Source organism: Calypte anna, chromosome 19, assembly GCF_003957555.1.
Source record: "Calypte anna isolate BGI_N300 chromosome 19, bCalAnn1_v1.p, whole genome shotgun sequence".
NCBI classification, from domain to species: Eukaryota; Metazoa; Chordata; class Aves; order Apodiformes; family Trochilidae; genus Calypte; species Calypte anna.
The window spans coordinates 3,246,700-3,263,299 of record NC_044264.1 but is presented as its reverse complement, the minus strand read 5'-3'; the positions used below and the strand labels follow the sequence as shown (position 1 = coordinate 3,263,299).

The 16,600-nt window shown below is 55.2% G+C and overlaps 1 protein-coding gene across 2 annotated transcripts in view; it reads right to left on the bottom strand.

The window, feature by feature from the left end:
- The window catches only part of STX1A (syntaxin 1A), a 68,983-nt gene extending 53,172 nt beyond the window's left edge, over positions 1 to 15,811 (bottom strand). For both annotated transcript variants that reach the window (XM_030462744.1, XM_030462745.1), the window contains exons 1-2: positions 15,731 to 15,811; positions 1,133 to 1,210 (exon numbers count right to left, since the gene is read on the bottom strand). In XM_030462744.1, coding sequence (XP_030318604.1) covers positions 1,133 to 1,210; positions 15,731 to 15,760 — 108 coding nt within the window. In that variant the 5' untranslated portion in view covers positions 15,761 to 15,811. The remainder of the gene's footprint in view (positions 1 to 1,132; positions 1,211 to 15,730) is intronic.
- Positions 15,812 to 16,600: the final 789 nt, after the last annotated feature.

Here is a 16,600-nt window from a genome sequence, read left to right as displayed (position 1 = left end):
TATATTATTATAGAATCCCAGACTGGTTTGGGTTGGAAGGGACCTTAAAGCTCATCCAGTCCCAACCCCCTCCATGGTCAGGGATACCTCCCACAGCCCAGGGTGCTCCAACCTTCAACACTGCCAGGGATGGGGCAGCCACAGCTTCTCTGGGAAACCTGGGACAGGGGCTCAGCACCCTCACAACAAACAATGTCTTCCTAAGATCTAATGTAAATATACCTTGTTCATTTGTTTGTTTATATAATATTATTATATAGTATTAATATATTTTATTAGTATTTGGGGTCACACTTTGTTTGCAGAAACATTTGGGGTTTATTTAAATTAGCATGGAGAACATTTTTGAGGTTGCACAACTCAGGCTCGGTCCTAGCACAGTCCCCCATGGCTCTTTGCTCCAGGGACTGAGAAGCCAAGTTTGTCCCTCACCCCACACACCAGGGAGGACAAATTTGCCAGCAAATCCATGCTGACATCTTGCCCCCTTTCCCACACCACCAGGGGACCTGTCAGCACCACTAAGAGGAGGAACCTCTGCCATCAGGCAGCCCATCCTCTTGCTCTGTCTTTTCCTTTGACTCACACCGCCCCTTTGCTCATCTCCCTCCATCTGCACATCAGATTTTTTTCATTCCCCACTCCACTGCCTGCACAGAGACACTTTAACACCCCCTACACAGATAGCATGCTGAGGGGGTGCTAAAAATCTGCATGCAGATCTTACAGCCACCCACACACCAGCAGACAACCCCTTGTTTGGTATGGGAGGCACAAAATTAAATTGATCCCATGGAGAAACTGCTCCTCCATAGAGGTGCTCTCAGGAGAGGCTGGAGAGCACCAGGATCACCTCCTCCCCACAGTCTGTCACTGGCCCAGCTGCCCCACTGGTTTCAAACTGGTTCTGCAGGAGGAGGTGGAGCATCCATACGTCCAGGTGAGCCCACGGCAGCCCCAGGTGTGTGGGGACACCCGGCTCCTGCTGCAGGGAACTCTGAGCAAAACCCCCGATGACACCAAGCATGAGCCAGGGCTGGACCCCATCCCCTCCCTGGCTGCTGCCCACCACCACCCAAACAGAAAGCTCTGAACGAGCTTTAAAGCTGCACTGGGCAAACCAACCCCTCACCTGCTCAAAGAACTCATCCATGAAGCGGTCCCGGTCCACACTGACAGTGACCTCATCGTCATCGTCGCTGTCTTTCGCCTGCAACAACACAGACAGAGCTATCAACAAGTCTTCCCTGCCAAGTTTGCAGCTTCACCTAAGGAGCTCCTCAGGGGCATCTTCCCCTTCTCCTTTGCTCCCTTCCCCACAGGAGATGGGGCAGATGCCAGCACAGGATGCCCTGGACACTGCCACACCAGAGCACTACCAGGACACTGAGAGAGCAGAGGATGGACTGCTCCAGCTACAGAGGCACCAGGCAAACCACCACCACAGCAAGCTACACCCCTTGGCACCCTGGCTACACCCATCTGCAGCCAGCAGAGAGCAAGGACAAGCATTCACAGGGAGCTGGAGCAGGGACCTTGCTGAGCTAAACTGAGGTGCGTGTGAGCAGGATGGCTTTGCAAGCAGCAGCGATGGCAAACACAAAGGATGCTGCAGACTGCAGGAGACATGGGAGAGAACACAACATGCAAGAGAACCAGCAAAGCCACAGCAGGGAAATGAGGGGTTGTCCCTGGCTGCAGCAGCGTGTGGGTCATTGTCACCAGAGACTGAAACACCTCCTGTCCCAGAGAGGCAGAGGATGCAAACTCACAAAGAAAAGTTACAGTCCTCTGGATAAGGAGTCATTTAAAAGAGTATCCAAATCAGATACATGATGGAGGGAAATGGGAAATTAATGGGGTAGAAAAGTTTCTTCTTACATCATCCTCGCCAAAAAGGAGACAGTGGATTGGAAAAGACTGAAGAGAGAGGGTTGTCTGCTCATATCACAATTGTCCCACATCTTGCAGATGCTCCCGTGCCAAACCATGGCCCCTTGGCACTTTGCAGAGCCAACCCAGGCTCCAGAGACATCCCTCTTACCCTTAAATAAGTCAGGTGAGGAACCTATCCTCCCCCTTAAAATTGTCTTTTCAACCTCGGGTAACTGCTTTGAGTGGTGTCACCCAGAGGAGTCCTCAGCTTTCAACCTTGCCACTGCTGACTTTGGTAACAGCTTCAGAAGTGGTTGATCCAAAGCCCTGGAGATTCAAGCATGACCATGACCTGAGTGAGTCTCACCTCAACAAGGAAAAGCACACATGTTGCTGCCTCACCACCCTGCAGGCACAAACATTCCCTGAAGCCAGGAACTGAGGTCTGTCCATTCAGCTGCACCCCCCTGCAACAGCCCCAGCAGGCAGGGCAGGACCTGCCAGCCACACCAGGTCAGGGTGTTCAAGTTTTCAGGGTCCAAGGAGAACCTGAGGTCAGGCTGGATGGAGCCTGGAGCACCCTGGTCTAGAGGGAGGAGTCCCTGCCCATGCAGCAGGGTTAGAACTAGAGTGGTGCTCTTTAGCATCCCTTCCATCCCAAAGTCATCTGCTAACTCCTACACAGCCTGCAGGACACACTGCAGTGCACCAAATGGCCACGGTTTCTGTCCACGTTTTCCCAAACTGCATGAGGGGTCACCAGCTCCCACCTCCCCCCCAGCCCAAGGATCTCAGTAATGCTCAGATGGAAGGTGTAGCTGCCAACACAAATGCTGTCCTGGACACACTCACCCCCAGTTCACAACATCCTCCTTCCCAACAGATCTTAATTTCCAGGCATTTTTAGCCCCTTTCTGAAGGCAGGGAGGAAAACAGTCCCTGTCATTAATTTTAAACACAACCATGACCACAGAGGTGAGACAGCACCCTCAGCATGGTGCCTGGGAGGATGCCCATTTTCTCATCTCCTCTTGACTGTCCCACCCCCCAAACAGTCCTGGCTCCTGGCACTCAGGTTGCTACATCACTGCTTGGTCCCATCCCTGTTCTCCACTAGACCCTGCCATGTAATCCATGTTTAGCTTCAGAAATCCTGGAGGGAGGCAGCCAGAGACAGTGTTTCTGCCAAAGCCACACAGTCTCATCAGAGGGACTTCTGTTTTCAAGGAGGTTTCCCTGGCACTGATGCTGGGGCAGGGTGATGGTTATTATGTGTGCAGGGAGAGCAGCAGGAGCCCAGCAAAAAGGAAATGACAAGGATGGAGCTTGCTGCTCAGCAGGGCACGTGTCACTCCGGGCTGGAGAAGGGCACCATCTGTCCCTGGAAATACCCTCCCTGCCACACCATCCCCATTGCTCTGCACCAGGCACCCCGACACCCCCAGAACCCCTCCAGGAGCTCACAGGGACTGAAGGGAGGGAGAACAGAGCAGGGGGCAGGCTCAGCCCCCAGGGATGTGGGCACTGAAGCATCATCTGCTCTCAGCATCTCTCCCCAGCCCAGGGCTGGGTCCAAGCACGCTGCCAGCACCCACACCCCAGGCTTGAAGTGCCTTCTCTTCCACTGCTGCTACAGGAAAAACACCACCAACACACCCTGCCTGAGGAAACCTAAAGCATCCACCCAGGTGACAGCATTTTGTCTTCACACAGCCCAGCTGTGACCTTCCCAGCTTTGCAAAGCCTCATGGAAAACTCCAGCCTGGGTCACAGCTGACTGGTGCTGCCCAACACAAGCAGCAAGCAACTCACAGCCTTTGAAAGGATGGGGGTGTTGGCCAGTGACAGGAGAGGGGCACAAACCCCCATCACCACACCAGAAGTCATGCACAGCATCCTCCCAGTGCCTCGCAGCTGACAAAATGGCTGTTCAGCCATAAGATCCCAGACTGGTTTGGGTTGGAAGGGACCTTAAAGCTCATCCAGTCCCAACCCCCCTGCCATGGTCAGGGACACCTCCCACAGCCCAGGGTGCTCCAAGCCCCATCCAACCTTCAACACTGCCAGGGATGGGGCAGCCACAGCTTCTCTGGGAAACCTGGGACAGGGGCTCAGCACCCTCACAACAAACAATTTCTTCCTAAGGTCTCATGTCAGTCTCCCCTCTTGCAGCTGGAAACCCTTCCCCCTCATCCCATCCCTCTAGCCCCTTGTCCCAAGTCCCTCCCCAGCTTTCCTGGAGCCCCTTCAGGCTCTGGAAGGTGCTCTAAGGTCTCCCCATGGGATCCTTCTCTTCTCCAGGCTGAACACCCCCAACTCTCTCCCCCTGGCTCCAGAGCTGCTCCAGTCCTAAGCCATCATCTTCTCTGGACTGGCTCCAACAGCTCCGTGTCCTTCTGGTGTTGGGGACCCCAGAGCTGGACCCAGCTTTACCCCAGGGGGTCTGAGCAGAGCAGAGCAGAGCAGAGCAGAGCAGAGCAGAGCAGAGCAGAGCAGAGGGGGACAATCCCCTCCCTCCCCTGCTTGCTGACACTGCTGGGGATGCAGCCCAGGACAGGGGGGTTTCTGGGCTCTCAGTGCACGTTGTTGGCTCATGTCCAGCACTTTATCACCCAACACCCCGAAGTCCTTCTCCTCAGGTATGCTCTCCATCCATCCCTTCTCTGTCCAGCCTGGATTTGACCTTGGTCCTTGTCCTTGCTGAACTTCACAGGGTTTGCACAGCTCATCCACCAGGCATGCCTGGCATCCCCAGCCTCAGCGGGCAAAGGCTGCCCCAAGACTCCTTATGGAGGGCAAGGAAGCAGGGACACAGCAAAGTGATGGAACTCTGAGTGCCTTAGGTGAGACCAGCTCAAAAATCAGCTCAGAGCAGGCATGAGAACCCCAATTAATCAACCCAACCAGCCTGCAAGCAGCTCTGCTGCCATAAGGAAGGCAAGAAAAAGGGGCACTTTGAAGCAGCACTGACATGGGGTCTCCAGGTTTTTGCCTCCCACACAAAGCAGGTGAAGATCTCCCTTCTTTCATGGGGTTTTTGTTTCTTCTTCAAGCAACAGCAGTGGGGATGGCTCTGGGAACTGCTGCTTCCAGCCAAAGCTCCTCCAGCATCTTTTGGGGCCTCACAGGGTTAAACGTGCCCCTTTACAAGGGCCAAAATCCCAAGAAGAGTCAGAGACAAGCTGTGATACCTTTCCTAGCAACGTGGAGCAAGTAGATGGGAAGATGGTCCCGGAGCCCCGGTACCTCCTGACTCAGTGGGCTCTGTAACAAGCACACTGCTAATAAATTCATTACAGAGCAAATTAACATCCCCCTGGTTCACACCAGCCCCACTCACTCCTCAGGCACTTTCTGGTAGGTGGCAGAATTGCAAGAAGCAGCCCTTGAGCCCCTCAGCTCTCCTGAAACAGCAGTGGGAGGCAGGGCAGGAGGAGGTCTCTGGCTCCTCAGCAGTGGCTGCAGCTCCTGCCCTGCTCTGTCCCTGTCACAGATGAACCTGATGGAACCCTGTCCAGGAACAGGAACATCTGGAACCCTGCCCAGATGCAGCTGGGGACCCAGTGCAGGCAGCAGAGCGAAGGGGCTCAGCACCCCTGGACCCCTCTCCATCCCAGGGGACTCTGCTGACCTCTCCCAGGTCCCTTCCCAGACAGTGAGCCCCAGCCCTGCAGGATGGGGGCTCCAAGACACTGGTTCCCAGCCCCACCAGAGGTAAAGCTTCCCAAAAGCCCACGGAAATGGAAAGGCCCCAACAGCTGCTCCCCTCCTTCGAGTGACCATTAAATTAAGCAAATGAAGACCTTGTCCCAAAGAGCAGCAGGATGCTGCTCACCAGCTTCACTTCCAGGGCTAGATCTGTTGATATTTTTAATTTACTGGACACCTCTGCAGTTATCTACCCATCCTGAGAAATTTCATCCACCTGGGTCTGATTTCCTTTGCAAAATGACAGCCTCTCCCATCCCCAGACCAAGGTGCCCATGGGATGCACACTATGAGGCTGCTGGGATGCTTGCTCCCAAGACAGCAGTGGGTGCTGGCTGGAGCTCCGAGGAGCACCTGGGGCTCCACCAGCAGCCACCTTGTGCCCCATGTCCAAGCCCCCCAGCCCAGGGCATTGCTCTCAGCATCCCAGAGCTCCTGTAGCTTCCCGTGGCTCCGGCGTGCAGCTCCACACGTCGCCGAGGACAAGGTCAGAATAACTCAGCAGTGAGCTGTGCTGAGAGCTCTCCTCAGCCATCTTACAGAGCCTACAGGACACGTATGAAAGCCCAGGGATGCCCAAATCCCTGGGAACATCCCAGCCCAGCTCTGTGATGCTCAGCAGCTCACTGAAGCTTTACCTGAGCAGCGGTCTCCTACCCACCCCCCAGCACTGCAGTCACCCTGGGAAGCTGTGCTGACCTTAGGGTTTGCTTCAGTGTTTTGCAGCAGCCAAATCAAGTCTTTCTTCAGGAGACCAGGGGCAGAATTCAAGGTCTGGAGGGTTTTCAGAGAGGTGGTGTCAAGGATGAGGATGAGGACAGCAAGAGGGTCTGCTCCCAGGAGAGAGCCCTGGAGAGCTGAACCACCTGGAAGGATGGCTTAAATTACCTACAGCCTCAGTCTGAGCATTTTTTGCAGACTGTATTGATAGCAGAGCTGTGCAGCATAATAACCTGGGCATTTTACAGCACACAGGACTCATCTCAGCTATGTCAAATTCCAATATTCACCAAAACCAGCCCACACTTCCCACTAACAACTTTTTAACAAATAGAAGTTCAAGGTACAAATGACTTTAGCTTTCAGCAACATCTGCATGAGTCAGGACATGTTTCCAATTTCCCATACTAGCAGTGCAAGGGAGAACAAGATTTCCAAGAGTTTTGTCCTTAGGTGTTGGCTTTCATTGCTGCAGAATTACGTTACTGGGCTTTGGAATGAAGCCCAACCCTTGTATCAGAGCTGTGGTCAACTATGAAGCTCAGTTTCAGAAGCAAGCACAAAAAATTCCACTTAACTATAAAAAGGAAATGTCAGAGGTGCCACGAGCCCTGCAGGGAGCAAGGAACTGAGCTCACAGACCTCCTCCTGCAGCTCTAAGACACAGGCAGAACTGTGGCCTATTGGAAATGCACCAATACTCTACAGTCAATACTTTACAAATTTAAAAGCAAACAAACAAAGAGACATAATCTATCTGAAATTAATTTCTTAACATCCTTCTGAGGGTGACTCCATCCTTGTTACAGCTCCTGTGCAGACCAGAGCTTCACAAGCAGCAGAACCATCTGCAGCCAGACTCTTTGTCTTTCCTCTCCATTGCTTATTCACCAGGATCAGCACTTGGAGAGGTTTCTGCCAGGATCACCACCATGTTTATTAAGTTTATTAAGTGCCCTACAATTAATATCAAGCCCTGTTGATGCCCACCAGTGGCCCTGAGGTCTGTACAGGGAAGCTGCCAGAGAAAAGAGAAGGAAAGCCTTGGGCAGAGGAGGTGACACAGGTGGCACCACAGCCCCCCCCACCCGTGTCACCAGGAAAGGATCAAAAAGTGAAGATCAAAGCACTTCATATAATGGTTCTCAGACTGCACTGCCTACAAACAGACACTCATGGAACATGCTGGTTTAGAAGGGACCTGCAATGATTCTCCAGTCCAACCCCTCTGCCATGGGCAGGGACCAGGCTGCTCAAATGGCCACGAGTTCTCAAACATGGCAATGACATTTCTGCTCTTGCTTAGACCAGAGAAAGGAACCTTAGCACAACCCAGGTGAGACACTGATCCTCAGAGAAGGCAAATGTCTTCTGGAAAACCAGAACAGTCATTTCATGCATCAGAAACCCAGAGTCTGACAGGACTTGATGGATGACCTGAATACAATGGCAGATAGAAAGGAAAACCTAATGCTATAAAGTTTGCAGCCAGACATCACAGCAGAACTACTGCCACGGCCAGCAGTGAGCTTCTGAAAACTCTGAGATCTTATTTTTAATTATTCTTTAGCCAGTTCCCACGAAAAGAAAGCCAGGTCTGTAAGGATCCTCTAGAAACTGAAATGCAGGGCTGTGAGCAGTGACATTCCACGTCCCAGGTTTGTCCCTTGTGCCTGGGGGTGACTACAGAGGGGGACACCTGAGCAGCAGGAGGAGGAACCTTCTCGAGCAGCAGAACACTGGTCTGAGAACAAATGAAGACAAATAAATATTGGCAGGAGATCTGGAATTTTACAACGCAGTCAGGACAAGAAGTGGAAGATGTCCCTGCCCGTGGCAATGGGGTTGAACAAAACAATCTCTGAAGGTCCTTTCCAGTGCAAACTCAGGGATCCAGTGACTGTCATCCTGCAGTGACTAAACAAAGGCAGCAGGGATGAGCAACCTCTCCACAAGGCTGGGAAATGGGCCAAGGGGGTTGCATGCAGCAACAAGGTCTCAAACAGGGCTGTGGACACACAGCATGGGGCTCAGCCTCAAAGGGACAAGACAGACATGGACCTGGTAGAACATGTGCAGAGGAAGCCACCAAAACGGTACCAGGACTGGAGCACCTCTGCTATGGAGCCAAGCTGAGTGAGTTGAGGTTTTTCAACCCAGAGAAGGCTCTAGGGAGAACTTTCAGTACCTGAAGGTATCTCTAGAAAGCTGCAGAGGGACTTTTGTCAAGGGCCTGGAGTGATGGGATGAGGGGGAAGGGTTTCAAGATGCAAGAGAAGAGACTGAGATGAGATCAGGAAGACACTGTTTGGTGTGAGGGTGCTGAGACCCTGTCCCAGGTTTCCCAGAGAAGCTGTGGCTGCCCCATCCCTGGCAGTGTTGAAGGTTGGATGGGGCTTGGAGCACCCTGGGCTGTGGGAGGTGTCCCTGGGCATGGCAGGGGTGGCACTGGGTGACGTCTGAAGGTCACCACCCTGTGAGCCCATGACACACCATGTCACAGCCTGTTCTCTGCTCACACCCATCAGCTGCTCCCCCATTTGGGGGGCAAAGCAGTGCCCACATTTCAGCCCCCAGCCGTGCTGCCAGAGGCAGATGCAGACTGCCTGTGGTACATCCTCCCTGCCCTCATCCCTGCCTCCAGCTCAGCAAAACTTCCTGCTCCTTGTGCTTCCAGAGTTGCCTCTGTTTATATTTTTTCTAAGCAAAGATGATCCTGTTGGCTTTGAGCCCAGTCTGGTCCTGACACAGCATTGCTCTGTTTCTGAGGCTCACACCACCCTCCTCATGCATCTCCTCCAAGGATAACCCCACTGCAGTCCAAGGATCTTCAGCCATCCCCTGCCATGGGGAGGTCACCCCACAGCTGCCCAGAGCCAGGACATTGCTGCACACTGTTTTCCCAGGTCTTCCACTTGGGCTCACTCTCCTCCTTTTTGCTAATATCCATAATTTTCTGGAAACAGCAAATTATCACAGTACTTAGCCTAATGAGCCTTACTGTACATGTTCTGCCTGTAGTGATAATTTTGCATATTTCCTGAGAAATCTTGTTAACGGGGAGATACAGAGCAAAACAAACATTTGTATAGCTTCCGAGCAGCTCACACAAAGACAAAGCCACTTGAACAGGAACTGCTCTGAAGCCCTTTGGCTGCAGCCTGCTCAGCCTCTCAGCCTGCTCACCCCTGCAGTGCCTGCAGCCTGGCACTGGGGCTCAGGAGATGAGGAGCATTTCTGCATTCCAGAGTCACTTCACTGGGACCACCAAGTCCCCACTGCACCAAACCTTCAGGTCCCCAGCAGACACCAAGGTACCCTGGGGTTCAGTGTCCCCCTTCAAGGCTGGTGTGGACTGAGCCCACCTTGTCCCTCAAAATCCCTGCAGTCTTCTCCAGGCTGAACACCCCCAACTCCCTCCCCTGGCTCCAGAGCTGCTCCAGTCCTAAGCCATCACCTTCTCTGGACTTGTTCCAACAGCTCCGTGTCCTTCTGGTGTTGGGGACGCCAGAGCTGGACCCAGCTTTACCCCAGGGGGGTCTCCCCGGAGCAGAGCAGAGCAGAGCAGAGGGGGACAATCCCCTCCCTGCCCTGCTGCTGACACTGCTGGGGATGCAGCCCAGGACAGGGGGGTTTCTGGGCTGCCAGCACACATTGCTGCCTCATGTTGAGCTTTTCATCAGTGAACACCCCCAAGTCCTTCTCCTCAGGGCTGCTCTCCATCTTTTCAGCATCACTGCCCACCCCCCAAGTCCAGCCAGGCCCCAGCTGCAGACACGCAACACGGAGCCACCGTCTGTCACCCCCCACGTGACAGCCCCTGCTCCCTGACGGGTGAGGGAAGGAGTCAGGATGAATTATTTACGTGATCCTTTTGGTTGAACAGAAGAGCTCAAGAGCACGCTGGGCAACTAAGAGGGTTAAAAAAAGGAAAGGAAGACGGCTTTCAAATAAGCAAAGAGATCCATGCCCGGGGTCAGCAAGGGTTGTCACATCACAGGTGGCAGCTCTGGCAAAGCCCCACTGCCCAGATGGAGATCACTGAGCCCCAACTTCTGCTGCAAACTGCAACTTGGGTCAACTTCACATTTGTGTCTCTCAGAGAGAAACCATCCCCAGGAGCAGCTCAGGGTTATCAGTGAGAGGGGATGGAGCAAGGTCTCTGGCTGCCAGTCCTGGAGCTGGGAAGGAGGGAGAATCCACAAGGCCAGACCTGGAGCCAACCTTCCCTCCTCTCTCCTTTTATTTTTGATGCACACCTCCCCACAACTCCCACAGGCAGGAGACAGAGCTGGGAAGGACAGAGCAGGCAAGAGCAGAGGGTTCAGCTGGAGGGGATGACAGCAGAGCACAAACCCATGGCCATGGCTGGAGGAAGGCATCAGCTAACAGTGCCAGGGAGGAGTGATGGGCTCAGGTGGAAACAGCCCCACAAAACCATTCCAGCCCTGTCTGGAGATGTGCCAGAGCTGGTCTGATTGTGCACCTACACCTGGTCTGGGAAACTGCTCCTTCCTCGGCAGTGAGGTATGATGCGAAGCAACAGCTAGACATGAAAGAAACAGCAATTATTCCAACCCCAGAGGGATTCTTCTCAATTAACACCCATCTGAGCAATGCAAGCCTTTAGACTCCCCAGGAAGAGCAGCAGAAACGTGACCATCTCTTTGTACACTTGCAGACAACTGTGGGGGCTTCAGTCCTACAAACACCTCTGTGGCCATCCAGTCCTAGACCAACCACCAGACTCCCTGCAGGAGGTCTGTGCCAGGAGGCAACTGGGACCTCCAGGTGCAAACTGTCCTCCCTCTCCTGTCACTGCCCCAGAGAAGGTCCTTATGGTGCTGGGGGTGCTTATGGAGAAGGAAGGTCCTTATGGTGCTCTGCCAGTGCTGAAATCTGCCAGCCCTGGACACCATCCTGCAAGCACAGTGGCCTTGCCAAACTTCTCCCCACCTGACCTGAACCCACAGTTTGGGCAGCAAAGAACATTTCCATCAGGCAGACGACTGCAAGATAAATCAGACAAGCACTGTCTAGCAGGGAACGAGGAGAGGATGCATCAAACTGTAATTGGTCTTTCCCAGCCCAATTGAGAGCCCAGAGACTGCTCCAGTCACCAAAAATCAGTATTACAAATTCTGCCAGCTGGCTGTATGAAATGTTCACAGCAGAGTCCCATTCTCAGCCCCACCTTTCTTAATGGCCAGTGACACCAAGTATGTGGAGCTCCTCCAGCAACCCTGCCCCAAACAATACAGATCCAGCTACCCACTGACACCCTGCATCCCCCAAATCCCTGTGTCACCTCCAAAGTCCTTCTCCTGGCCCAGGTGGGTGTCTCACAGCAGCCCATGGGGCCCTGGCATTTCCTCACTGATTCAGCAATGGGGAGAAAGTGCAAGGAATTGAGTCTTGTCAGAAACAGGGCAAAGGACCAGGACCTGCCCAGTCTCACTTCCTTGGCCAGCTCAACCCCTGCATCACAGAGGTGGTGGGATCAGGTGCTCCCTCAGCCAGTTTGCAGGTGTCACTGAGATAAGTGGTGCAGTGGATGTGTTGGAGGGAAGGGGTGGCATCCAGAGAGACCTGGACAATAAGAACCTCATGAAGCTGAACCAGGAAAAGTGCAAGGTCCTGCACCTGAGTCTGGGCAACCCCCAGGACCAGCATGGACTGAGGAAGAGGGGCGAGGGGAGAAGGAATGGGGAGATGGATGGATGGATGGATGGATGGATGGACGGATGGATGGATGAAGGGATGGAGGTATGGAGGGATGGAGGGATGGAGGGAGGGATGGATGGACAGAGGGATGGATGGAGAGCACTCTGTGGAGAAGGCCTGGGGGACACTGCTGTGTGACAAATGGGACATCAGGTGTCACTGTGGGCTGGCAGCCCAGAAAGCCAAGTGTCTCCTGGGCTGCCCCCCAGCAGCATGGCCAGCAGGCCAAGGGAGGGAATGCTCCCCCTCTGCTCCACTCTCCTCACCCCCCCTGGAGCACTGCCCCCAGATCAGGGGTCCCCAACACAGGACAATGGTTTTAAACCAAACAATGGAGGGGTTCAGTTGGGCATACAGAAGAAACACAACATAAAGTTTCTGAGCCCCTGTCCGAGGTTTCCCAGAGAAGCTGTGGCTGCCCCATCCCTGGCAGTGTTGAAGGTTGGATGGGGCTTGGAGCACCCTGGCTGTGGGAGGTGTCCCTGACCATGGCAGGGGGTTGGGACTGCATGATCTTGAAGGTTCTTTCCAACCCAAACCAGTCTGGGATCCTATCACACTTGCACATCTCCCTCACCTCTTCTCACTCTCTCAAAACACCATTCATAATTATTTTACCATTTGGACCTGTCTCACATCATGGAAACCCCAATATTTCAGCCAAACTGAGCTATCACCTCCCAGGCAGGACAGAGCAGCATGAGACCCTCACAGTCCCACACCACAGGTACCACCTCATCCTGCAGGACCCAGGCCATGGTGCCAGGACAGCAGAGCCCTGGGGCACTGAGCAGAGCTTCAGGCTCTTCCTCCATGGAAGAGGCTGATGGCGTCTTCCTAACACAGTACCCTCAGCACCAGCTTTTCTTAAGCTTTGGAGGACACAACAGAAGCAGACTTGGGGGTGTTCACTGATGAAAAGCTCAACATGAGGCAGCAATGTGTGCTGGCAGCCCAGAAACCCCCCTGTCCTGGGCTGCATCCCCAGCAGTGTCAGCAGCAGGGCAGGGAGGGGATTGTCCCCCTCTGCTCTGCTCTACTCTGGGGAGACCCCCTGGGGTAAAGCTGGTTCCAGATCTGGGGTCCCCAACACCAGAAGCACACACAACAGAAGATAAACTTATCTTATTTACAGATAAATATCTTTATTTATCTTAACATAAAGATATTTTAGCTGCCAGGAGCAGAGTGAGAGGCAGCTCAGACATTCTCCCAAATGCAAAAAAAAATATTTTTTTTTAATAATTTTTTTCCATCCCTGCTCTGTCCAACACTGCAGAGGGAAACACACAGCAGAAGGGGCTGGGGGCTTTGAGGAAGGGGCTCAGCTCCAGCCCTGCTCCATGTGGACAGGATACACCACCTGTGGCCTGAGCTGTGGCATCTACCCCTGAGCAGCAGAAAGCAAAGCTCTGGTGGGCTCATTCCAGGCATCCTCCACAGCCAGCCCTCGGCTGCTCTTCCTCCACCACAAAAGGACATTTGTCAGCTCAGAGCCACATCCCCTGTCCCTGGCTCAGAGCAGGCCCCGGGGGCTCCACCACCCCAAGGGCACTCGATGAGCTCCAGTGAGTCTGAACACAACCAACACGCCAAGGTTCAGACAAGACACGGGATCAGCATTTTGAATCTCAAGAACCATTTAAAAAAACCAAACAAACCCATGAAGACATGAAGCTCTTGCCTACCCAGCAGCGAGAGTCCTGCATCCCCTCCTCTGCTCCAAAAAAACTCTTTCATTTTATTTTTTTTTTTTAACTCTTATTCTTTTTTCTTATAATCCCTTGTAGAATTTCGACACCCCATTAAAGCTGTTAATGATGCTGGCTTCTGGCAGCACAGTCAAACCAAGCCCCAACACTCCCTACGCTCTGTCCACTGCAGCATCTTGCTCCTCCCAGGCACCCGACTCCACCATGGCTGTAAATCCACGTTCCCCCCATCTCCCTGCAGCCCCCCCGGGCTCTGCTCTCCCGTGGGCACCCACTCAGCTCCGGCACATCCAGCTGCTCCAAGTGGCCATCCCCAGAGCCTCTGGATGCAGGGTGGGAGCCCGAGGGAGGAAGGATGCTGCGCAGCCCTTCGGTGTCAGGCTGATGGAGAAAGGAACAGCAGCAGCAGTGAAGCAGAAACGTGCTGTGTTTTTTTCTTAAGACATTATTTAAAGGACTGGAGAGATTTTTTTAAATACTCGACTGCATCACTTCGCAGCCAGCACTGGCTGCCAAGAGGACATTCATGGGGCTGGTTTTTACTATTATTATTAAAAAGACTATTTTCTAATCTTATTTCACAGCCTGTTGGTGGAGAAAGAGCTCCTGTTTGGGTGCTTTCCAGGCGCTCCGGCTGCGCGGGGAGGGGGGGGGCAGTTATTCTTTATATAGCCCCCTCCTCCTCCCCCAGCATCCCCAGCCACCCCCCTCGGCCCCTTGTTGGCATCCCCCCAGCTCCGTGCTCCCTGCACCTTTCCAGACGAAGCCAAACTCCTGGCCAAAGCGATCCCAATGGGATCTGGGTACCCACAGCTGTCCCCATCAGCTCTCGCTCCACACCGAGGTTTCCCCCTCCCCTCCTGCAGGTCACCTCCATGGGACGCAGCCCAGACCCGGACCCCCCACCCATTGCCTTTTCCACCCACCCCCCCCAACTCGCCTCCCAGGCGACCCAATTGGGAAGTAATTAAAAAAAAAAAATTAAAACCCAAGTAAAAGCAGCAAAGCAAGCGGCGATGTGATGGCACGAGGCGGGGGATGACAGAGCAGCGCCCTGGCTCTCCCCCCTCTCCGCACCTCCGCACGATGCGGAGCAAAGCCCCGCGTATCACCCCCCGCCCCAGCTCAGCCAGGGGGGTCCCGGGAGGGGTCCGGGGGGGACAGGTGAGGGGACATTCAGCCGCCATGGCTGCAAAGCCGCTGCCTGCTCTCCCCCCTCGCCGCCGGGGGGGGTCTCCCAGAGCCGCCGGGCGCTCCCCCGGGACGGGCTACAGCCGTGGGCGGTGCCCGAAGCCCCCCGACCCCCCCCTCCGGTCACCCCCGGGCCTCGGCGGGACCCCCCGGGGGGCAGGGCCGGTTCTCCCCGGGCTGCGGGCCCCGACTCTGCCCGGATGACATCAGCGGAGCCCGGAGGATGAAAAAGCAAAACGAGAGCGGGGCGGGGGGCGGCACCGGGGTGGGCAGGGAGGGCCCTGCTGCTCGCAGCACCCCCGCCAAGCGCTGCCCTCCCTCCCACTACCGGCAAAAATAAACACTGGGGGGGGGAAGGTTAATTTTGGTTTTGGTTTTTTGTTTGTTTGTTTGTTTGTTTTTTTCTTTTCTCTTTTTTCTTCATGGGATCGCTCACAGCCGGTTCGCCACCGCCCTCCCCCCCCTCCCTCTCCGTGTCGCCGGTCACCCGGTACCGAGGGCGATCGGGTCCCGCGGGGCACTGCCAACCCGGGAGCAGGGAGGGGGGGGGAACCGGACCGACCAAGGAGAAAGGGAGGGGATGGGGTGAATGGACCCCGCTCCCGCCTCGACACCCTCCGAGGGCCATGGGGGTCGTCCCCGGCCTCCCCACCCGCCCGCCCACCCCGAGCAGCGGCTGCCGCCTGCACAGCGGCCCCGGGGTGGGGGCTGGGGAGGAGGGCGAGGCGGTGCCGGGGGATCCCCGAGCAGAGGCTGAGGAGCTGCCCACCCCCGCAGCCCTCCCATCGCCCCCCACTCACGGCGCGCAGCTCCCCGGTCCGGTCCTTCATCCTGCGCGGCCGCCGGCGCTGCTGCTCCGACCGAGCGGGGAGGGGCGGGAGCCGCACATGCGCGGAGCCGAGCGGAGCGGGGGAGGGCACTGCGGGAGGGCTCCCCTGGGGGGCACAGCGGGGGCACCGGGGGTCTCACACCGAGGTTTACATCTTGGGGTTGGGGGCCGCGCTTGGGGGGGGAGGGCACACTGTGGAATCCGATTTAGGGGGGAGGGGGTCGCAGTTGGAGGGGGTCACAACTGGGGAGGGCACCCAGAGGGGAGGAACACAAAGAATCACGTCTGGAGGGGACACACGTGGGGGGGCACATCTGAGGGGGGCGACTTGGGGCCACACAACGGAATGACATCCCGGGGGGGATCACAGTTGGGAGGGGCACACGAGGAGGTCACATTGTGGGTGTCATCAGGGGGACATCTGACATTAGGGGCTCAGTTGGGACCTCTCCCCTGTAGGTCTCCCACCTGTGGAATGTCACCTCAGGGTGCTTTTTAGGGTCGTTTAGATGTGGTGTTGGGGAATATGGTTTAGGGGAGAAGTTTGTAGAGCAGGGATGATGGTTGGACTCCATGATCCCAAAGGTCTTTTCCAACCTGAAAGATTCCATGATTCTCTCCTGGGGGGCACACAGCAGGGCAGTCCCAGATGCAGGATGACCCCTGTGGGTCCCTGGGCAGTGGCAGGGGGTCCAGCAAACACCACAGTTTGGAGGCACCTGCAGGAGGGGCTTGCACTGACCCCTGGGCTGGGGACAGGCAGGACCAGGGCAGGGTCCACCCTGGTGGCCTCCAACCATGGGCTTGCAGGGAGCTGTGAGATGGCAACAGGGCCCCAAGA